General features: G+C 32.9%; 1 protein-coding gene, 1 non-coding gene and 1 pseudogene across 12 annotated transcripts in view; 1 reads left to right on the forward strand and 2 right to left on the reverse strand.

Moving 5' to 3' along the window:
- The window catches only part of ZCCHC11 (zinc finger CCHC-type containing 11), a 101912-nt gene that overhangs the window by 52181 nt on the left and 25664 nt on the right, over positions 1–24067 (forward strand). For 10 of the 11 annotated variants that reach the window (XM_023536783.1, XM_023536786.1, XM_023536784.1 and 7 more), the window contains exons 6-17: positions 1058–1235; positions 2612–2700; positions 3842–3893; positions 6616–6685; positions 8069–8195; positions 9136–9255; positions 9373–9585; positions 13184–13358; positions 14786–15486; positions 18520–18670; positions 21468–21554; positions 23502–23605. In XM_023536783.1, coding sequence (XP_023392551.1) covers positions 1058–1235; positions 2612–2700; positions 3842–3893; positions 6616–6685; positions 8069–8195; positions 9136–9255; positions 9373–9585; positions 13184–13358; positions 14786–15486; positions 18520–18670; positions 21468–21554; positions 23502–23605 — 2067 coding nt within the window. The remainder of the gene's footprint in view (positions 1–1057; positions 1236–2611; positions 2701–3841; positions 3894–6615; positions 6686–8068; positions 8196–9135; positions 9256–9372; positions 9586–13183; positions 13359–14785; positions 15487–18519; positions 18671–21467; positions 21555–23501; positions 23606–24067) is intronic. The other variant, XM_023536787.1, reaches the window with a different exon arrangement.
- LOC111745953 lies at positions 1998–2119 on the reverse strand (annotated as a pseudogene).
- LOC111745969 lies at positions 4054–4172 on the reverse strand. Its single transcript, XR_002782857.1, has one exon. It is a non-coding gene; the product is annotated as a 5S ribosomal RNA (ribosomal RNA).

The following is a 24067-nucleotide window of genomic DNA, read 5'->3' on the forward strand; positions in this document are numbered from 1 at the left end:
GTATATAAAGATAATTTTGTTACATGTTAATTTTGTATCATTTTTCATTAAATTTGTTGCTATTAATACCTTGGACGAATCCTAAAAAAAAATAGTCCTGAAAATTTAGATGCTTATCTAAGACTTACATTATAATTCAAATTGCAGAACTGTTCATAGAAACGTATAAAAATGAGGTTGTCTTACCATCTTTGTTTGATTCTTCTATACCTCAGATAAACTATGTTAAGGCTAAATATGGTAACAATGAATAAAATTATGAATAGACCTATGTCTTTGTTTAACTATATTGGAAGTGGGGAAGATAACAAAATACTTTTGATTATTAGATTTGTTGGGAGCTCCATGTCTCATAAGAGCTTGTTTCTTGACTGAAATGTGATAATAAAAAATTCCTTTGTTATATTTATGTAGTTTTTTTCAGTTAGCATGTATTTTTTTAAAACCAGAATAGTAAATTAATTTTAAGAAATCATTGTGCATATATAATATAGTCTTTCTTTAGCTCCTTGGTTTAAAATGGCTTTCAAACTTTTAACAGAACAGACAGTTTTGAACATTCTCCCTAGTGTTGGATAAAATAACACAGAAACCAATTGTAAATCGCAGGCAGTATATCAAAGTGGTGATAGTGTCTAGGATATTTTCCTGTGACCATTTAATCTGATACTGTATATGGAATCATAGACAATTCAAGGCCTTTGCTACATCTAAGAAAATCTCTCTTTGCTACAACGAAATTATCAGCTAAGTGTTGTACTGGTATCCTGGCTTTGATGTAGCATTTCAGAATTTATGCAGACAGTAAAGTAGAACAAGTTTTATTTTTTAATATTTAATAACGACTTCCCTCATAATACCTCTCATTCTTCCAGTTCTGCTTCACAAAGGCAGAGATATCTGTTTCTTGTTCACTTCCATATCCTAAGTGTCTTAAATCTGGCACATAGAAGGTGTATATTTGTTGAGTTAATATATTTCTGTCTTTTTCTTCTAAATATAAGGACATTAAAATAGAAATCTTTTTTTATGTTGTTGTTGAATGTTACACTAACAGGAAAAACAGGAAGAAAGTGAGCTTCGTTCTCTGCCACCTCCTTCCCCTGCACACTTGGCTGCTTTAAGTGTTGCAGTTATTGAATTAGCAAAAGAACAAGGAATAACAGATGATGACCTCAGAGTCCGACAGGAAATTGTAGAGGAAATGTCAAAGGTTATAACAACATTTTTACCAGGTACACATTTTATGCTTAATTTTTAAAATCAAACAACTCTTCCTCTTGATTCCTCTTGAACTTAGGGTAAATTTCATAATGTTTTCCTTTTTTTCTCCATCTTAAAAGTAGTAATTGTTTTATAAATGACTTTTTTTAGGGGGGAAATATTTCAGAAAAGTGAAATGGAGAATTATGGCATAGCATAATAAGATTTATTTCTTAACCGCCAAAGGGATTTTGGACAGTTAATAAATTAATAGTTTCATAAAGAGCCACTGTGAGATTTATGAGAATATAAAATTGAAATTTAAAAATAAAAATTTAAAAATGGAAAATATTTTCATTACATTTTAATTACTCATTATTTCTATAATGTGGTTTTCTTTCTAAAATACATTGAATTTCTAAAATTTCTAAAATACATTGAATAGTAATTCAAATTATATATAGAAATAACTTACTGTTATTATAAGAGTAGAAATGAAATTTTTTATGATTTTAAGGACTTGAATGATTTTCACACATTTTTGTGAACTTGAAAACTAGACTTTGTATATACAATTGAGTATGAACTTATACTTTCTGAGAAACTAAACCTGTCTGATCAGACCCAATCATGTTATTTTTCAGCTTTACCCTCTGGTGAAATCCTTTTAAAATTTCTTATTATGATTTTTGAAATGACATATTTGATAGTCCAAGAAAGTTGTAGATGGTATGTTATTGTTTCTATTAAATTTGTTCAATAAACTCTTTTAAAAACAAACAAACAAAAAAAACTGCCTACAGCACCTGGTCTTCCAAGGTGGTCTCCCATCCAAGTACTACTAACCAGGTACAACCTTGCTTAGCTTCCGAGATCAGATGAGATTGGACATCTTCAAGGTGGCATGGCCGTAGATTCTGTTCAGTAAACTCTTGAAAGCCACAGAGTTTTTTGGTTTTAGGTTTACACTATCAATTGACTTAGCTTCACTTCATATTTTTAAGGAGCATTGGCATTAAATATCTGTGATCATTTCCCCATTCAAAGTACTGTCTCTTAAATAATTGTACATATCTATATATAAATAAATGTAGTTTGTGGCATTAGCTGTAGCTAGGTTCATTTTTTACTGTTACATATTAAATGTTAAATATACTTCTAGTCATTGCTAAATGAACTATTACTAATATTTTGTTTAAACAGAACTTTTATGAGAATTTCTCTTCTCTGTTCCTGAATTCCATAACTGAGAAATATTTTTATTATTTTATAGGTCACTTAGAAAGAATGTCATTCTATTAGAATTGGAAGACATAGAATTGAAATCTATGCAGTTTTCTTACCATTGTTTTTTATTTTAAGTTCCCATATTTGCATGCTATTTCATTCTTTGATTTTTTTTTTCCAGAGTGTTCACTTAGGTTGTATGGTTCGTCGCTGACTAAGTTTGCTCTGAAGTGTAGTGATGTTAATATAGATATAAAATTTCCTCCCAAGGTAAGTAATTAGAGAATGGCTTTTTCTATGTGGTTCTTAACTAGTACTTGGTATTTTTTATTGATTATCTTTTTAGAGAAGGTCCAAAGGACAACAAAACTCTAGCTTATAGAAATTACCATCATGATTACACAGTGCTTTTGGAAACTACTATTAGGTGACAGACATAGGTGGAATAAAAGAAATAAGGGACAGGAAAAAAAGGAAACAGAAGGCAGTCATTAAGAAAAGGAAAATGCTTATATTTGAGCATGTTGAACAGTTATTGCTTATGGTAAGTAGTATAGGAAGTGGAAAGAACTTTGAAATTGAACATCAGTGTTCAAATCTTGGCTGCAGTGAGCAAGTTACTTATCTGACCTTTCTGAGCCTCCATTTCCTAATTTTCAAAACCGGGATAATAAGTTTTATATTAAATGAGATTATATATATACCAGATCTTTTTGTATAGTACCTGGTACATTATGAATACTTTAATAAGTAGTAGCTAGTGCCATTAGCAAAAGTATAATATTGTTTAGCATTGCTGACATTGCTTATTTATTGACACATCAAACATTTAAAATCAGGCATTTTTTGTCTTTTTGATTTTTTGCATAAGTTTATGCTCAAGGAGGTTTGATTTGGGTCAAAATTTAATGTTTTTAATTTCTAGTTTGATACAGTCATTTACTTACACTTTAATGTATGATTATTAAATACTTTCAAATAGCAGCAAAGTACATATTAAACTAACCATTTGACAAGGTTGTTATTTAAAGTAGTATTTTAATCTAAGCCTTTTGGCCATGCTGGCAGAGATCACTGTCCTTTAAATTTTTTATCTTAACAGCTTCTCTTTAACAGTCATTTGATAAACTGTTTTTTTTCCATTTGTTTTGCTGTGAAATCCAGAATCTTTTCTCACTCTAAGAACTCATTAATTCAAGGAGTGTTGCTGGAATAATAGCACTACGTGACTTATTAGATTTTACTTCCATGAATGAGATTTGTTAACATAAAAGTAAAACCATTCTGTTTCCATTATTTTAAAAGAGGGAACATGATTTTATTTAAATGTTTAAAGAAATTGGATTCTCTTTAAGCTTCTGTACCTTGAACTTTGAAATTAGTGTATTGATTTAATTTGAAACTCTTTTAGATGAATCATCCAGATCTTCTTATACAAGTGCTTGGGATTTTAAAAAAAAGTGGTGAGTTTCTTTTTAAATATGTTTTTCTAAAAAAAAAATTATATAATGGTACATGGGTTGTGTTTTTATATATGGCTAACCAAGTTAAACTAAAACTCCAAGCATGTGTGTGTGTGTGTGTGTGTGTGTGTGTGTGTGTGTGTATATATTTTTTTTTAAACACCTACAGCACCTGGTATTCCTAGGTGGTCTTCCATCCCAGTACTAACCAGGCCCGACCCTGCTTAGCTTCTGAGATCAGACGAGATCGAGCATGTTCAGGGTGGCATGGCCGTAGGCATTTTTTAAAAATTATTTTTTTTAAATTATTTTTATTATTTTATTTTTTAAAAAACTCTTAGCATATTTGAGTCATTGTATCACATAGAGATATATACGTATATACGTATTTGTTTAATAGATGTACTAGAAAATTTACAAGTCGGTTAGATGAAAAGTATCATATTTAAATTTGATATGTAGAATCTACTGCCTTTTGGGTAATTTAGAAATATTAGCTTTGAATATTATGAGCATTTCTTGTATATAAGAAGGCAGAAAACTTATAATCATTGGGATGTCATTGATGAAGGAAGATTTAGGGAGAGACTTGGGAGGAAAAATGTGTGCATGCATTGAGTAAATATATTTTATTAATTGAATTTAATAATTTGTGTTACATCAACCAAATCATATTTAGTAAACTTTACATATGTGCTTCATCAGTCTGGATTTCTTTTGATGTAAGAAGGACATTCATATAAGTGAAAATATTTTTAAAATCAAAAAATTTAAAAATTACAACTGTCCCAAACCAGGTCCCAGGTCATGTAGTACGGTCTAGAATATTATTTTCTTGGTTTTTATTTACTGCTATTCTTGTTACAAAGTAAATGCTTAAGAGCTCAGGATCTAGAGCCAGACTTTTCAGGCTCAAATTTTAGTTCTGCCATTTATTGGTTGTATGTTCTTTGAAAAATTATTTAATGTCCATGCTTCAGTTTTTTTGTCTATAAAATGGCAGTAATATATTATCTTTTTGATGAGAAGGTTGTGAGGATGAAATGAATTAAGCCATAGGTTAGAAAAGTGCTTGGTTTATAATAACTTCTTATTAAATTCTTGCTTCTGCAAACTAATCAAAAACAGACTCACAAATATAGTGGACAGTTTGGTGACAGACAGAGGAGAGGGGATTTGAGGGGCTGAGAGAATGGGGTGAAGGATTAAAGAAGTACAAATTAGTAGTTGATAGTTGGGCATGAGGATGGGAGCATGGCACAGGGAATGCAGTTAGCATTAATATGATGGCTAAGTGGAGGGCCAGGGGAAGGAGAGAGCAATTGGGGGAATCATTTTATGAACAATATAGATGTCTAACTATTCCGCCCCCCCCCAAAAAAAATTTCTGCTTCTGTGATTATTATTATTACTCTTGTTATCTTAAATTTTATGAATTGAAAATACTTGGCAAAAATATGTACAGTTTGACTTAGAAGAGATAGCTTATTGACTTAGCCTTACCCTCTCCTAGGCTCTAATATCAGTTCTAAACTTCCTTTCTCTCTCTGTCTGCCTCATTAGCTCTCTATCAGTTTTGTGTTAGTCATTTTCCTGGGAAATTATTTTTAAAGGATTAATTTGGTCCAGTTTATTTTGTAAAGAGATTTTAATATTGTTTTCTTTCTTAATAAATACTTCGCTCTAATTGTACAAAAAACTCTAAGGCATATTAGAGATAAGAGATAAATACAGAGCTTTTACCTCTTTAGACTCACTGGAGAGTATCAACCTAGCAGTAATATTTTAAATGACTTTCCAGTAAAATACATGAATAGATCATCTTAAGTCACATAGAATAGATTTACAAAATTTAGTCTAATTGTAAAATTGCTTATTCCTTCCCTTATGCCCTCATTGTATTCTTTAAAGACCACGATCCTGTCATCTACAGGATTTATTAGTTAATATATTTTTCAAACCCCTAATTGAGCTTTTTGTCTTGTTCATTTTCATATCCACCATGCATAATGTAACTCCTGACATAATAGGTCTTCAGCACATGTTGTTTGAAGAAATTAATAATTCCAACAAATACTACTGAGACATTTTTTTAAATGTCAGATAAAAAAATGTGAATCCACCTATTTTTATTTAGATTAGATGTTTATGGCATGGGGCCTACCTTAGAGATGTAGAGATGGACTTCAGAGTGGAAGTACGTTTCAACCTCTTGGTCCTTCCTTAGGAGTTTTAATTGGGCAGACTTCATGTGTTTACAGGAAATGGGGCCAGCAGAGATAGCCTTTTACGTGTAAGGATATTTAAAAGAACTAATTTGTCAAAACATTGTAGGTTCTAATTTTGTGACTCCTGTGGAAATAGCCCTCAGAAGTAATTGATGTCCTCTGTTTGCTGTATCTATGGAGGTTTAACAACTTTGACTAGATTATATACTTATGTGGGTATATTCAAACTTTGAGGGATGTTAAAACATATCTTCTTAAGGTGATTATAATTTTCAGACAGTATTCGAGACTGCGATTGTGGTGTGATATGTAGCGAATGGCACCTAGAGGTAAGAGATTGTTAGGTTGATGCTCATAACGAGAAGAATGGATTATCCCACAGAAGCAATGAGAATGATTTTTAGAAGGAAACTAATGCTTAATGCTTACCTTAGAATAAACATTTTAGAGATATTGATGTTGTTAGCTTATTTTTTTTCTTTTTTCCTTATTAGTGTTATATGTAGATGTGGAATCTGATTTTCATGCTAAAGTTCCTGTTGTGGTGTGCAAAGAACGGAAAAGGTTGGTAACAATGAAGAGAAAATAAAGTTGTTTTTTTTTTAAAATAGCACCATCCAAAATGCAGTGACCATCTCCCAGTGACAAAATTTTTGTTTTAGATTTCTCCTTGGATTAATATGACTAAGCTAGGTTCTATTTATTAACATAGCCTGCTGAGTAAAAGCATGCGAACAAGAAATAGAACTACCAGTTAAAAATAAAATACTCTGAAGCGGAACTTTTCATTTTTTTTCTCAAGTATTTTTACCCAACAGTATTGAATATTTATTATATGTTAGATACCTCTTTGCTGTAGGGATACAAACATAGATAAGACATAGCCTCTCTTCTCAGGAAGCTTATAGTCTATCAGAATCTAGTTTTTAGTTCACTGAAATTGAAAGTTGTTAAGACTAATCTTTCCTTTGTAGACAGATGTTTATAGAATGGAGAGAGCGAAGTACATTTGAAAAAGGAATCAAATGATCCTATTCGAGATCAATGTGGGAAACATGGAAACAGTACAGAAATAATAAAGTGTTCTTTTATTGATTATTAACCTGTATATCTTATATTTTAAGATTACTATATTTTCTTATTCAAAGCTAGGAAGATCCATAGAAATTTAGCTCAACTTCCATACTTTCTAAACTAGAGAATTGAGATCTGGAGGACAAATAATGGTTTGTCCAAGTTCACATTATTTGGGGGGAAAATCAGAATTGGAATGAAGGTATTCTGACTTCTACTATTTTTTCCATCACATTGTGTCAGATTGTGTCTGAAAACCTCAGATACATTTTTCTCCCTGCCACCAAAATATCTCTACTACAATTTTGTTACCCCATTTAAAGTAGCTCCTGTTTTCATTTACATTTAAGCATTACTTGTGGGTTATATGTAAATTTTACCTAATCTCTGATCTGAATATTGTATATCAATAAAATCATGAAAGCTGGGATAGGAAAAAATTAGAGTGTAAAAGTACAGCTAATTAGTTCACAATTTCATTTTTCTGTTTTATCACGTACAAACAAAAAAATGAACTAAGAAGGTATGTTGTACTATTTGATGTTGGCAAGATCAGTGCCTTTTCTCTGTTATAAGTCAAATTTTAGTGAATCATGCTGCTTTTGAAATTAATTTCTCATGAACTTAAATACTAAATGAGGTTGAAATTTATTTTAAAGTACTAGTGAACATTTAAAACATGTTTAACTTACATGGAACTCTAGTAATGGAGCTGACACATAGTTTTCAGTTAGCTCTAAGTTAAAACATCGGTTTTTATTATAGCTTCTTAGGTATCGAAATATGGTGACTGGAAAGGACAGCCACAGGATTTGAAGTATTCTAGTTTTTAAGGTATTAATACAGTAAAATTCATTTATTTCTCCTTCACAGTGGTTTACTTTGTAGAGTGAGTGCAGGAAATGATATGGCATGCCTCACTACTGATTTACTTGCTGCTCTTGGCAAAAAGGAACCTGTCTTTATTCCCTTGGTGTTAGCCTTTCGCTATTGGGCTAAGGTGAGTGGAACAGAAGAAAAAAGTACCCAATCTTTAAGGTAATTCAGGTTTTTTCCTGCAGTAACCTGTATCATAAATCATAATATGTTGGGAGAAAGTAATTATGGTTATCTTTAGTAAGGTTAGAGTGGATCTGAAGCAAAGCAGACAGATTTGTGATAAGTTTTGGAGGCAGGACTTGCCAGAGGCATTGGATATGAGAGTTGAAGGGAAGTGAGTGACTGATGACAACATGTAAATTTTTGGAAAATGCAAAGATACCAAGTTCTTAGGGAGATGGTATCCTTAAAATGTAAAATAACCTTAAATTTTCAAATGTAATTTTAATTTGAATTACTAAGAGTTTTTAAAAAGTTGATAAAATGATCTTAAAGTTAGTATGGAAGAATAAATGTTTGAGAATAGCCAGAAGAACTCAGAAAGAGAAGATTAGTTAAGGGGGACCAACTCTACCACTATAAAACTGATTTAGTCAAGTGTGTACCATTGGCATAGGAATAGACAAATAGATCTGTGGAACAGAATAGATAGCCCAGAAATACATAGAAGATTCTTAACATGAGGCAGAAGTAAAAGCAAGATAAGAAAATAATATTTTTAAAAAGTATCCACAGTAAAGGCACTCACTATGTATGATATGATTTCATTTAACTAAAATGTACATGCATCTTTATATGCAATAAAAAAAATGAATAGAAGGATAGCCATCAGTATGTTAATTATTATTTTAAGGTGTTGAGATTTCAAGTCATTCCTTATATTTTATATAAGTATATATTTATATTTAATTATTTTTTATAATGATTTTGGTAGGGGAAAAAAAGTCCCTCCCATATCCACTCTAACCTTACTACAGCTCTCCTTCCTACTTTTGTTGTGAGGGGAACAACGAAAATTAAAGAAAGCTAAATGGTGGTACTTTTCCCCCTTCATTTTGCAGTTGTGCTATATTGACTCCCAAACTGATGGCGGAATCCCTTCTTACTGTTTTGCTTTAATGGTGATGTTTTTTCTACAACAAAGAAAACCCCCTCTTCTTCCTTGTTTACTTGGAAGTTGGGTAAGCATGACGTGTATATTTAAGCTAGAATTCTGGTTTGTCTGTTTGTCCATCTTTTTTTTTTTTTTTTTTTTAAATAATTTTTACACTACCAATTTGGAATGCCTTTTTATATAGATTGAAGGCTTTGACCCAAAAAGAATGGATGACTTTCAGCTGAAGGGCATAGTAGAAGAGAAGTTTGTGAAGTGGGAATATAATTCAAGTAGTGCAACTGAGAAAAACTCAATTGCTGAGGAAAACAAAGCTAAGGCAGACCAACCAAAAGATGATACCAAGAAGACAGAAACAGACAACCAAAGTAATGCCATGAAGGAAAAACATGGCAAAGTAAGCTTTTTTATCTTTGTTTTTGGCTTTTCTATCTGTAGAATTTGTGATGCTTTCAATTGAAGCTATTTTAATAGTAGAATGACTGACCTTGAGTAAGACTCTTGGCCTCATTTTCCTCATCTGTAAAGTGAGGGGTTGATCTGGTTTAGTTTTTCAGTATGGAGATTCCCTAATTTACCACTCATTTTGGAAGATTTCTAGTGTTTGAATCATGTAATAGTAATTCTTTGTATCTTTTCATTTAGACAAGGAAAATTTCCTTCAGAAGTTTGCTTGTGACCAAAACTTGAGCATATGGGAATTATATTGCCAGATTGATGGAGAAATAAAGGTCCTGTGCTCCTTTAGGAGATGACTTGTTTATTTAATCATTCAGCATTTATTTATTAAGGACCTGCTAAGTGCCAGCCATTAGCTTGAGTGCTAGAGAACCAAAGTTGAATATCCATGGATTGCGTCCTCCAGAAGCATGTGGTCTTCTGCTTCTGAAGTAGACAGACATAGTACTACAGAAATGTGAACATTACTGAAATCATTGCTCATGTAGTTCCCTGTACATATGTTCCTAGTCCATTCAACTCTCTCACTTTTCTAGACTACTTTCTGTTCTCTCCTCAAACCACCAGTTCTCAGCTGAAGATCTTGCTTATTACTTCACTGAGAAAACTGAAATGATCAAAAAGAAAACTTTTACTTACTCTCACCACCATCTACCACTATCTGCACTCCTATATTCTGCCTTGCTGCCTGCTTTCATAAGGGAACCTCCCATGTTGCCCTCTAAAGTTATTTTCTCCACTTGTTATTCAGTCCCAACTGTTCTTGTCTATTCCAGAACATTGCTGTAGCAATTCTCTTTCCCTCCTAAGTAACCAATTTTTCATTCTCTACTGAATCTTTTTTAGATTAATGAAATGCTTTATTTCTATCATTTTAAAGAAAAATCTCAACACCACTTTCTCTCTCAACTATTCCTTTGCTCCTTTTTGCAGTAAAACTACTTGAAAGAATTGTCTGTATTCATTATTTTCAACTACTTTGTTTCCTCTTAACTTATCAGCCTTTGAACCCTTATCAATCTGCCAGAACTCATATTATTATAGCAATATCCTCTGTGTTGCTAAATCTAATGATAATTTCTCAATTTTTATTTTATTCTTTGATTTATCAGCAACATTTTCCAGTTTATTATTTCCTTCTCTGAAAAATATCTTAATTTGGCTTTCAGGACACCACACCCATGGCTGATTATTCCTTCTCAGTCTGCTTTGCTAGTTTCGCCTTTCCAGTCTCTTAATGTTGGAGTGATCCAAGGGTCAATCCTTGATTCCCCCTTTTCAGGGCTCATTCTTTGATTCTCCTTCCTCTTTATTTATTTGTTTGTTTGTTTATTCATTCATTCATTTATTTATTATTATTTATGCCTGTAGCACCTGGTCTTCCTAGGTGGCCTCCCACCCAAGTACTAACCAGGCTTGACCCTGCTTAGCTTCCGAGATCAGACACCGGGCTTGTTCAAAGTGGCATGGCCATAGACCATGGACTGTGGCTCCACTGGGGCATGAACCTAGGACCTTCTGCGTGTAAAGTAGATGTGCTAACTGCTACACTATGGAACCATTCCGCCCCCTGCCCCCTTTTTTTAAATCTACACTCCCTTGGTGATCTCATCTAATCTCATGGATTTTAAGTACCATCTGTATGATGATGACTCCCAAATTTAAATCTTTAGCCAAATCTGTCTCCTGAACATTATAATTATATCTCCAACTGCCTATATAATGTCTCTACTTAGATGTCTAGTACATGTCTTAAACTTAATGTATCTAAAACTGAATTCATGGTCTTCCCCTTGCTCAACATTCAGTTTTCCATCTCAGTTGATGGCACTAAATCCTTTTAGTTGCTCAGTCAAAAACATTGGAGTTACCCTTCACTTCTCTCTTTCATACCTCATACCAAGTTTGTCAGGAATTTCTGTCATTGTACTTCAAAGTATATCCAGAATTTGACCACTTCACTGTTAACTTCTGGTGCTAGCCATCATCATCTCTGACCCGGATTACTTTCATAACATTATCATAAGTTTTCCTGCATCAGCCTTTGCCCCTTATAGTCTATTTTCAACACAGCAATCAGAATAGTTCTTTCAAAAAAAAACCCCATAAAACAGAAAGGTCAGATCATGATCTTTACCTGGCTCACACCCAAAATGCTTCAGTTGCTCCTCATTTAATTTAGAATAAAAGCCAAGGAGTTCTTACTGGCTAGGACTTTGTTTTTCTTTTCTCTTCTCCCCCATCTCTAAGACACTGGATTTCTTAGTTTTCTTTTTGAAGCTAGTCACACTAGTGTGTTTGCTGTTTTCTGTTCCTAGAACAATTTTCGAACACTTCTCTCTCTTCTTAAAATCATACCTTCTCAACGAGTCTTATCCTGACCATTCTATTTACTATTGAAACCATCTGCTCCTATACTCCCATTCCCTTTACTAAACCTACTTGACTTTTCCTTATTTACACAGAACTTTTTTTCTAACTTACTGTGCAGTTTACTTAAATTTGTTGTTTATTGTGTTCTTCCTCTGGAAAGTAAGCTCCACTACGGCAAAAATCTTTTTTTCCCCCCGCTTGGGTCTTTCTCAGGTGTATGGCACATAGTAGGCACTCACTGAATAGTTGCAGAATTGAACGAGTGACTTGTTTTCATGCCTTTATGCTCCTTAGTGGTCATTTTTTAGCCAGTCTTTAACTAATTCCTTTAGAATTCAGGTATTACTACTTCTGTTAAAACCCCCTGCCATTCTGCATTAGCAGCCCATTTTAGTGTCTAACCTTTACTGTAATTGCTAAATTCTCTCTTTTGCTTCTAATAGTCTATGAATTATGTTATAGTGATTAGCAACATAGACCTAGTAGCCAGGTGGTCCTGAGTCAGATTTTTGCCCTGTAGTATCTACTTCATAGAGTTATTAGGATTAGTAGTTATTATATACACAGCACTTAGAAGAGTGGATGATACATGATGAGCATTATGTATAAGTATGAGCTCTCATTTTTTTATATTCCCAGCACAATGCAAGGGACATACTAGGTTCTAAGTAAATGTTTGTCAAATGAAGGAATTAGCTTTTGAAAGCCCAGGACATTTACTTAGATTTTAAAATTAATTACTATAGTGAGGAGCTATAGTTGTTATACAGTGGTTTACAACCTTAGCTGCACATGAGAATCACTTAGGGAGCTTAAAAATCCCAGTGCCCAGCCCATCATCCAGGTCAATTAAATTAGAATGTTGAGAAGGATATGGGAGGTAGGAGTGGTGTATAACTCAGGTATTAGTGTATTTTAATACTCCCACTGTGATTCTAATGTGCAGTCATAGTTGAGAATCACTGGTTTAGTGGAAAGAACACAGAATTCTAAGAGTCGGTAAACTTGGGACTCTGTTCCCAGCTATGCTACAAACTGCTTTTTGACAAGTTACTCCTTTATGCCTCAGTTTTTGAAAAGGTGATCTCTAAAGTTTTTTAAACAAAATTAAATGGTTCTATAGTTTCATCAAGCTTAAATGGAAAGTATTTTTTCTTTTCCAGTCTCCTTTAACATTGGAAACACCAAATCAGGTATCCCTGGGACAATTATGGTTAGAGCTGCTAAAATTTTACACACTGGATTTTGCTTTGGAGGAATATGTCATATGTGTACGAATAAAAGACATTTTAACAAGAGAAAACAAAAACTGGCCTAAAAGACGAATAGCCATTGAAGGTGAGATGATATGTTATATTTCATTGGGAGAATATTTTTTTGTGTGCCACTCATCATCTGTTTGTTATCAATTTTATCCCTTGGCTTTGTAGTGCTATATATGCCACTAGGTTGTCTTTATATATTTTAGATAAATTCTTTATCCAGTCCATTATCATTTTATAGGATTAATACTTAAAGCTTTCCAATCTATAAATATGTTGGTTAGGATTATTAGCTTATTTACATGCCTTTATTTTTAATTTTTGATTATGAAAAATTTTAAAAATATAGAAAAATACAATAGTTATATGAATGCTATAAGATCTTTTTGAATAAATTTGTGTTATAAAATTATGTTAAGCTATAATTTTAAAATCCAGTTTATTGTCTTCTAAAGTACCTCATCTGTTAAATGTGTCTAAGCTAAAGGAAAAAAGAACAATTGATGTTGACAGATAAGATTTCACATCACATTCCAAGATCATTAAGATCTTTATAGGTATAGAAAATAATAGAATAACTTCTAAATTCTTAATCAAAAATTTAAATTCCACAAATTTCACTCACTTTTTATAGATAGGAAATTAAATTTCTGGCCGTCATTTTAATCTGTTTAGGCTACACATTCAGCAAAACCTAACAGTTGCTTCAGCCATAACAATCTGAAGCCTGACTTGTTAATCTTTTTACTTAATGATCTTTAGTAGTGGAGAAAATGTGTATTGTCTTTTGGGTGGTGCTTTTTTTTTCTTTTCCTTTGGGGCGTATTTAAGGCTTGTAAAATCCAAAAATCCATAAACATTTTTAGAAGTTTGAATTGATGCAAGCCTTTTTAGCATGGCCTTTTTAGATTGGATTAAAGTTTGGTTTAATTTTTACTTTCTTAGGTCTCTTTCTGCTCTTCTATTTTCCTTTTTCTCTTTAATTTTCTGATCTCACTAAAGTTAAATCTGAAAGTCAGTACTTTTTAAATTTGAGGCTTTGAGAATTTTAGGTTAGATTTCATTTGTTTAAAATGTAAGGAATATGTAACTAAAAAATAGTATGACAAGAGATGAAAATTATTAATGGGTGCTGTGGCTTGAAATCTTTCATTCACTGACAGTATAGGGAGGCATAATGCCATAGCTTTTTCTAGTAATTTCATCATTGAAACTGTATAATTACTGAATCAGACTCCTCAGCCATCATCTCATTAATTACCTTATTTTACTCTTTTCTCTCTTTTCCTTTCAGTTTTTATTTGTGACAGAAACAAAGGAAAAGATAGTACTATTGTAGTTCCCCTACTCAGTTTGCAGGAACTCTCATTGGGACTTTAATTTAGAAAAACTTTGGGAAAATGTGCTCTGCTGACTATCTAGCAGTTAAGATCTGTTTGCATAAGCTTGGAAATTTAGTTTGTTAGTAGATACTTAATTACTAACCATTTCCTTTTTTACTAGATCCATTTTCAGTTAAGAGGAATGTTGCACGGAGCTTAAACAGCCAGCTTGTTTATGAATATGTTGTGGAGAGATTCAGGGCAGCTTATCGATATTTTGCCTGTCCTCAGAGGAAGGATGCAAAAAATTCTACAGTGGATTCCATGAAGAAAGAGAAGGGGAAAATAAGCAATAAGAAGCCAGGGAAGTCTGACAGTACAGCATCCAATTGTTGCATTCAACTTGCGAAAAGCACAGAAAAAATGAATGCAGAAAGAAGTCAGCCTGATAAATATGATGAAATGGAATGTACATCACAGAGATGTATTACTGAAGATGACAGTTTGTTGGTAAACGAACTGGTTTTGGCTGAACATGGACAGGAATCTTCATCTCTTTCTACCAGTGAAGGCAGTGAATTAGAGCCAAAATCAGTTAAGAAACAAGATGATTTAGCACCTTTAGAAATTTGTTTAAAAAAGGAGCTCAGCCAGTGTAATTGCATTGATTATAAGTCCATTGACCCAAATGAATCTGCTGGTACAGACTGTAGGTCAAATTTAGAAACAGAGAGTTCACATCAGATTGCGTGCACCCACACATCTGCTACCTCTTACAACTGCAAAGCTACAGAAGATGCGTCTGACCTTAATGATGATGATAACCACCCCACTCAAGAATTACATTATGTGTTTGATAAGTTTATTTTAACCTCTGGCAAGGTAGGATACAGTTTGTAAGCAATAAGATTTTGTGGTGGTTGTATGACTATAGTTTTTAGATTCAGAAATGTACTGTTAGCTTCTATAATAGTTGTTTTGGAATGATATTTTAGTGTGTATTTTAATTTTACTTACTGCATTTTTGCTAATAGTTGCCTTTAAAGAATGTATATAAAACTCCAAAAGGTTTCAGCACTCTATTACTATTAGTTGGTTTGCTTCATTTTCCCGTGTGTGTGTGTGTGTGTGTGTGTGTGTGTGTGTGTGTGTGTGTGTGTGTGTGTATGAAAGGATTATTCGAATATTTTGTGAAAATCAGTTTGGCAAAGGCAACATGTATTTTAAATTTTTATTTTTTTAATACATGACGATTATTTTTCTTCCACAAATGAGAATATAATAGTATTCTATTAAAAAACTGTTTTAGTGGGGAGTAGGGTGGTTGAGGGATGGAATATAAACTTAGATAGTTAAGTGAAAACTAAGATCAGTAACCAAAAAAATGAAGAATCCAGATTCTCTCTCAGCCGTTGAGCTTCTCTTTGTATTTTGGCATGTCTCTTATAACTTACCTTTTTTACTTTTAAATTGGCATAGTCCGAATTTTACCTCGATAATTATAGAAAACAAAACATTTTATTGAACAGAAAATAAGCAATAACTACTTTGTTAATAAAGGAAAGTTCTAGCTAAGTCACATTGCTTCGAGGTACATTATACATAATTGGAATATTATCAGCACCCAGGGTGAAAAAATGATTATATAGATCATGTGTAAACCAAGGGGGTTATTAAAAAAAACTGGAAAGTCATTCAGTTTTATTGTTTTATCATTAATTACTTATTGACAGCTTTAACTTTTACCTAATTAGTAAGCTGTGTTTCATCATTCTTTGTAAAGATACATCTATTGCATTTTGTTTAGGTTGCAGTATTTAGGACATAATGGACTATTGAAAGGATGAAATAAATGACAGATTTTTAGAAAAGCCTCTTACTTATATACCTGCAGTTTACATTACTTCTACTTTATGCTATTTTTTCCCCCTGGAAACTTAGGGTAACTATTTCTCCAATTTTAATTTTTAAAAAATTATCTGTAACATATTTCTAGAATTTTCGGATAAATATGTCAAAAATAAACCTTTGAAAAGCTTATGAAATTTCTGTTGTACTGCTTGCTAATTAGCCTATAGCACAGCATTTCCACAAAAAGAGGTTTCTGTATATAATTTGCATCAGAGTTCATGGATAGGTAAATGTCCAGGCTAACCCTGGAGGAATATGCTGTCTCTAGGATCCAGGCACATTACAATAATGAAAAGAGTAATGCTCTTCTTAACCATATGTGTATTTTCAAGTAGTTGGGATAAATTTTTACTGTTTTAGCTACCTGTCTGGTAGTATTTTGGAATATGTTTAAAATGGTGGCATAGGGTTTAAAGTTTAAGTTTGTGGCTATTGCATTAGAGTTGTTCCTTGTAGGAAGCTAATTTAATTTTAGAGTTCAGCTCTATAGTTTGGTTTCTTGAGTCCATGCTAATATAATAAATTACATTATTGTAATTTATTGTGAAACATCTTTTACATACTAAATCAAGTATTTACATACTAAATACTTGATTTAGTATGTAAAAGATGTTTTGGTAAGTCTTTTATTACTAGAACTACTGAGACTTGATTCTTTCATAGGCTTTGACTATTTTCTTATTTAAAAGCAGTTTCTTGAGTACCATGCTAATGTAATAAATTACATTAATGTAATAAATTTCTGCAGATAGAAATAGAGGGAAATGAAAGATACCACTTGAAATTTCTTTATACAGTCATGCACCACATAATGATATTTTGGTCAACAAAGGACTTTATATAAGATGGTGGTCCCATAAGATTATAATGGATTATAAACAAAATGTTTGTTTTTGATGTTGAAAGAAAAGGTTAGACCCAACTACATCGTTGAATTTTCTTACTGCTAGCTCTGGGTGCTTTAAATAGACGAGGCTGAGCTTGCCGTCCACCATCTGTGTGCCTGCCCACTGATGGGGCTGGAGTTGGTGAGGAGCAAGAGCTTGGGAGGAGGGAGCCTGGAGCTGCCTGTGCCAGCCGCTGCACACATAAGCACCACGCACACACACACTTTTGCACACACTTACTTCCCTTCCCTCTTTCTCTTCATCTCTTTCCTCCTAGTCTGCTTCCTCCCTCTCCCTCTCCCCTTTCTTCTCCCACTCATTATCTCAAGCTTTATCTCTCAGGGTCTCTTTCTATCTCTCTTCTCCCTTTCTCTCCCCTTCTCTTTTTTCCCTCTCTTTCTTCCTCCCTACCTCCTCCTGATGTCTATATACTCTTCTTCCAGCAGTGCCTCCATCCACATCCCTCCCCCTCCCCCTCAAATGCACACACACATACTTTTTTTATACTGTATTTTTACTGTTTTTACCATACCTTTGCTTAGATACACAAATACCAATATGTTACAGTTGCCTACAGTATTTAGTACAGTAACATACTGTACAGGTTTGTATCCTAGGAGCAATAGGTTATACACTATAGCCTAGGTGTACAGTATGCTGTACTATCTAGGTTTGTGTAAGTGTACTCTGTGATGTTCTCAAAACTATGAAATCACCTGTCCGGCACATTTCTTAGAACATACCCCCATCGTTAAGCAACATGTGACTTATCTACTTTGTTAAAGATCTTAGTAGATGAAAATATAATGCATGTTTTTCATTTGGGAGCTGATCAAACTGTTTTAATTAATACATACCTTTTGCATCTTCTTGTATTTTATATCTTCAGTAAAGCTAATCCTTGATAATATCATTTTAGTGGGGGAAAAAGGTTAAAGTAGTTGGCTCAAAATATGTTTTTAACACAGCATTTTATTAATATCCTCCCCCTGCCTCTTGAAAGCACAGGTTATCAGAATTGGGTTACATGAAATATTCTTTTTGGACCTGCTTTCTAAGTAATGATGAAGTCTCTCAATAGTTTTATTGTATTATTTTTTTTTTTTACTTTTTATAGCCACCAACAATAGTATGCAGCATCTGCAAAAAGGATGGTCATTCAAAAAATGATTGCCCGGAGGATTTCAGGAAAATTGACCTAAAACCTCTACCACCAATGACAAATCGATTTCGGGAAATACTTGATTTAGTATGTAAAAGATGTTTTGGTAAGTCTTTTATTACTAGAACTACTGAGACTTGATTCTTTCATAGGCTTTGACTATTTTCCTATTTAAAAGCAATTTACTTACATTTGTTTTGGTAGAGGTTTTTGAATAGAGATCTAACTATAGATATTTATTAAATACCTGCTGTGTGCAGGGCACTGTGGTAAATGCCAACAGGAATACAGGGTTCATGTGTGTGGCTTAATTAAAATTAAATAAAATGAAAAATTAAGTTCTTCAGTTTTACTAGCCACATCCACTGGAGTGGAATCAGAGGAATTAGAATTGATGATGTGGCATTTGATTTAGATCTTGAACTGCAATTTCAGATATAGGAGATTATGAATAATAGGGTGTTTAATTTGTTTTGGAGAATAATTGCCTTAGATTTGGTAGAGTGTAAGAAAGGCAATAGAGAGAGGTAAAGCTATAAAAATACTTTGGGGAAAGCCTTATATACCTTATTCAACAAACATTTATGGTATACCTGGGATAAACTTTCACTCAGCAAGCATTTTTTAATTACTTGCTGTGTCCTAGGTAAGATAAAATTTCTTTTGTAACATTTAGTGCCCCATTGTAATCTCTCCTTCCTATCTTTTTCTGTCTTCACCTCCTGCCAGGCAATCACTTACCTGCTTTTTGTTACTATAGATTAGTATGCATATTTTAGAGTTCTATATAAATAGAATCACATAACATACACTTTTTTGGGGGGCGGGTGGTCTGGCTTCTTTCACTTAGCATTATTATTTTGAGATTTATCCATATCGTGTGTATCAGTGATGGTTCAGTTCATTTTATTGCTGAATTATGTTCCATTGTATGGATGTACTACAATTTACTATTCACCTGTTGATGAATATTTGGTTTGTTTCTAAATTTTGGTTATTACTAATAAATCTGCAATGAAGTTTCGTATGGGTTTAGGTATGGACATATGCTTTAATTTCTCTTGGTTAAATAACAAGGAGTTGAATGGCTGGATCACGGCACATTTTTATTTTTAGCAGCTTTATTAAGATATAATTCATTACATTGGTTTTTATTTATTCCGTTTTCTTAATATATATTTTGTATTTTGGATTTTAATCCAGTACCACTTTATTTTGTTGCTCAAATTGTTCCATATTTGCCTGTTGGGAACTCTCTCAGTTGGTTCATGTGTCCCTGTGATAAACCCCCATCAGTGTATGTTTTCTGTTTGTTTATTAGCACTTCCGTACTTTCTGGTATCACATGATGCTCTGGGCTCATCATGTATACATTTCCTGCCCAGTCCTAGAATTAGACATTTCTTCAAAAAGCCCTGATTCCTTTTATTGGAGAATGGTATTAGAAACCAAGATCTGGATGCTAGGGTGCTTGTTATCACTGGGTAATGTTGCTTCTAGGGGCTCTCTGAGCAAGAAAATTTATGTGTGTGTACTAACCTGTGTGTGTGTGTGTGTGTGTGTGTGTGTGTGTGTGTGTGTGTGTAATTTTTGTATGTAACCATCTTATCTATATTAAGCTAAACATTACTTTGTACTGAAGTCTTCAGCTCTAACATTACCACATGATTCATTGTAGCCTTTTCTCCCTGCTTATTTTTCCTTGCTTATTTTAAATTTTCTATTCTAACAGTGAAAAATCTGGCTCCCACTATCTGCCACCCATTTATTTAATTGTTCCATTTAAGTATATTTCTATAGCATTATCAGAACTGTTATCCTGTACTCCTATGGGAAACAACTTTTATCAGTCAGAGTACAGTGCGTATGTGCAGTTCCTTTTGCTCTTAGTCTTACGACTCTACTTGTTTTCAAAGTTCCTTAGCTTAGCACTTTTGCCCCAACTCTCTTGAGCTAAGTTGTCTTATACATTTGTAATACAATTAGATTCTTTAGTTATAGCCTGCATTCCATTCTGAGATTCCCCAACCTCCTAGATGAGCTTTTAAAATTTGTATACAGTGAAGTTTAACTCTTTGTGCTGCCGAATTCTATGGGTTTTGAAAGTGCATCATGTCGTGTTACCATTAAAGTATCATACAGAATAATTTCACACTGAAAAAAATAATTACCTATATTTCATTTGTTTAACTTGCAACCACTGATGTTACATTTATTTTTCAAAAGCTGAATATTTGTTGAATTCATTACAGTTAATTACTGCTTTTTTCCTATTACTGTATTCTTGGGGATGAATCTGGAGGAGCAGATAGAAAAAAAAGAACTATTCTTAAGGAATATATGATCTTATTTGGAAAAATGGAATGAATATAAATGAAATAACTGAAAAACTGAAAGAACAGTAAACTAAACTAGCAAGCAGTTTGGAGAACTAAGAAAATTCAGTTAAGGAGAGGTCCTTGAAAACTGTGTTTAGGTAAAAGCAGCTGACAGGGAAGATGTCGATTCTGATGGGGCATTTGTGGCATCTGTTAGATTTGAATGTGTCAGATGCCTAGTGTAACAATATAAATATAGTCTTAACAAGAGGGAAAAATAAGTTTGTATATGGGAGAGAGTGGAATGTCTAAAGAAAATGATATTAAATAATTTGTAGAAGTAAATATATTTTGTAAATATCATAAGGAAAATGATCATGTGAAATGTACATAGATCTATAAAAATTATTATTTTTTTGCTGTTTGCCGGCCCCTTTCTTCTCTAGTAACATTTATGATTTTGTAGTTAGAGAAGTCAGCAGATAATGAAGAAATTTTAAGTAAAACTTATAGGGTAAAAAATTGAAGATATTTTCAGATTCCGTTTTCCTTACTTTTCCCTTTTTTTTTTTTTTTTTAACTTAGATGAGTTATCACCACCTTTCTCTGAACAACACAACAGGGAGCAAATTTTAATTGGCTTGGAAAAGTTTATTCAAAAAGAATATGATGGTATGTCATATGTTAAAAATTGATTGCTTTTGTTATTGTAGTCACCTGGTCTGATTTCATTCATTTATTTAAAAAGTGTTGATTTAATGTTATATGTTAGGTACTATTCTAGGTGCTGGGGGTACAGTGCTAATAAAAGAGGTGAAACCTGCTCTCATGAAGCTTGTATTAGGAGGGGGAGACAGTCAACTAAAAGAGATGTATATAATGTAACATCAGGAAATAATAAATGCTATTAAAGTACAAGAGTTAAAATGATAGTAATGGGGTATTATGGTAGTTATCTCTGATAAGGTGACATTTGAGCAGAGTCATGAATAATATGAAGGAACAAGTTATATGAATGTCTAAGGAGAGAACATTCTAGAGCGAATAAACAGCAAATATAAATACTTCAAGACAGGATTATGTCTGGCATGTTTGAAGGCCAGCCAAGAAGTCAGTGTGGCCGGGGTGGAGTATGTAAGGTAGACTGTAATAGAAAGATGAAGTCAGAGAAGGTGGCCTAGAGATTGGATCATTAGAGTCTTATAGATATTGGCAGAAGTCTTTGAATTTTGAATGTCAGTTGAGAAGCTGGAGGGTTTTAACACTTAAGTGACATGATCTGAGAGAACAGTGTAGGTTCATGAGAATAGAAGCAAGCAGAACATTTAGGAGGCTGTTGCATAATTTCAGATGAGACATAACAGTGATTTGTAAGAATAGATGAGAAGTGGTCAGGTTTAGGATATATTTTGAATGAAGAGCCACTAGGATTTGCTAATCTATTATGTGAGAAAAAGGAAAGAGTCAAGGTTAGTTACAAGGTGTTTATCTCAATAGTTGGGTGGTGCTTTTTAACTGAGATGGCAAAAATAGCAGAAGGATCAGGTTTTGGGTATGGGAGTGAAGAATCAAGAATTCTGTGGCCAATTATTTTAGAAAAGGATAAAGAGTTGATTTATAATTGCAATGAATTTGTATTTTTAAAAGATACTCTGTTATGTGCTATGAGATTCCATTTTTTATTGTATTTGCTAGTATGTGAAGTATTGACCAAATCTGAATCCCTGCTATATTAAACTGATGCACATTTTTATTTGCTCATGAACTTAGCTTCTTTTATATCTCACAGTTATCGTTGCAATTTCAAGTAGGGTATCAGAACTGAATTCGAGGATTAAGTTTTGAAAATATAGAATCTGTTATCTAAACGTGTAGTCTATAAGAATTAATAGGAAGAAAAATTTGATCCTTTTTAGCCACAGCTCGAAGTGTCACCTGTTGTGAACAACCCTATATATGAAGGGATAACCTTATCATAAAAGTGCGTCATTAACCCATTTGACATAATGGGTTAATGATGCACTTTTAGAGGAGAATTAATTCTCCGTACTAAGATCTTATTTGTAAAACTATTTGAATTGTGCCTTGAAAGATCTAGTTTATTTCCAAGACGTAGATCTCTAAGTATTGATCTTAACTATTGGTAATAATGTTGCAAATGAATAAAAGTGGATGAATTTATGAGAAAGTTAAGTTGGAAGAAGCTAAAGGCCTTGGTGGTTGTTTGGATGTGATAATTGAGAGAGAGGTGTTAAGAATCACATGTACTTTCTACTTTCTACCTTGGGCAATTGAGTCAATGAGACTGTTTGCTGAGAATAAGGCATTATAGGAATAATAGTAGGTTTAAGGCAAAGTTGATAGTTTAGTTTAGACTTGTTGAATTCATGATGTCTGTGAAAAATGAAAGAAGCAGTTAGATACATGGGTATGGGAACTTGGGCAAAAGATCTGGGCTTTATTTGAACGTTTTGGAATTTCTCAGTGTATCTGTCAATGGTCGGTAATTTAAGTCAGAGATGTGGATAGGATCATCTTGTGTTAGGCCATAAGTAGTTAATAGGAGACTCCTTTATCCTGCTAATTTTAAACTTTTGACTTTTGTTTTTCTTTGCTTAGAAAAGGCAAGATTGTGCTTATTTGGCTCTTCTAAGAATGGATTTGGATTTCGTGATAGTGATCTGGATATTTGTATGACCCTGGAAGGCCATGAAAATGCAGAGGTAAGAGTTAATGTTTGGAAAGGGATGTGGAAGTTTACTTTCTTCCAGTGATTAATCTATTTTTAATTTTGTGAGTAGTATTGATAAAAATATATGGTGACATTCTCTGTATAAATGTATTAGCAATAGCAGTGTTTGAAATGTAAAAGCATTTTTATTATCATTTTAGAAGACATTCAAATATTTAAGTAAATTTAATATTTGAGTAATTTTATAATGCAAAAAGCATGTCATAGTTACAAAGTGCTCATAATAAATTTTTAGGAGAAGTTAATATACCATAGAGTTGGATTTTTTTTTCATTGGAACAAATTAGAAGCTGGTGCTTCATTCAGTTCAGTAGTGAACATTGCTCTCACTTATTCTGTCTTTTCATATCTCTCCCATTAGGTGATGTCTTTGTATCACTAAAGATAAAAAATAGAAGGTGGACATTTAATTTATAAATGCATGTGTTCTACA

Source organism: Pteropus vampyrus, unplaced genomic scaffold, assembly GCF_000151845.1.
Source record: "Pteropus vampyrus isolate Shadow unplaced genomic scaffold, Pvam_2.0 Scaffold170, whole genome shotgun sequence".
In the NCBI taxonomy this organism is placed as follows: domain Eukaryota; kingdom Metazoa; phylum Chordata; class Mammalia; order Chiroptera; family Pteropodidae; genus Pteropus; species Pteropus vampyrus.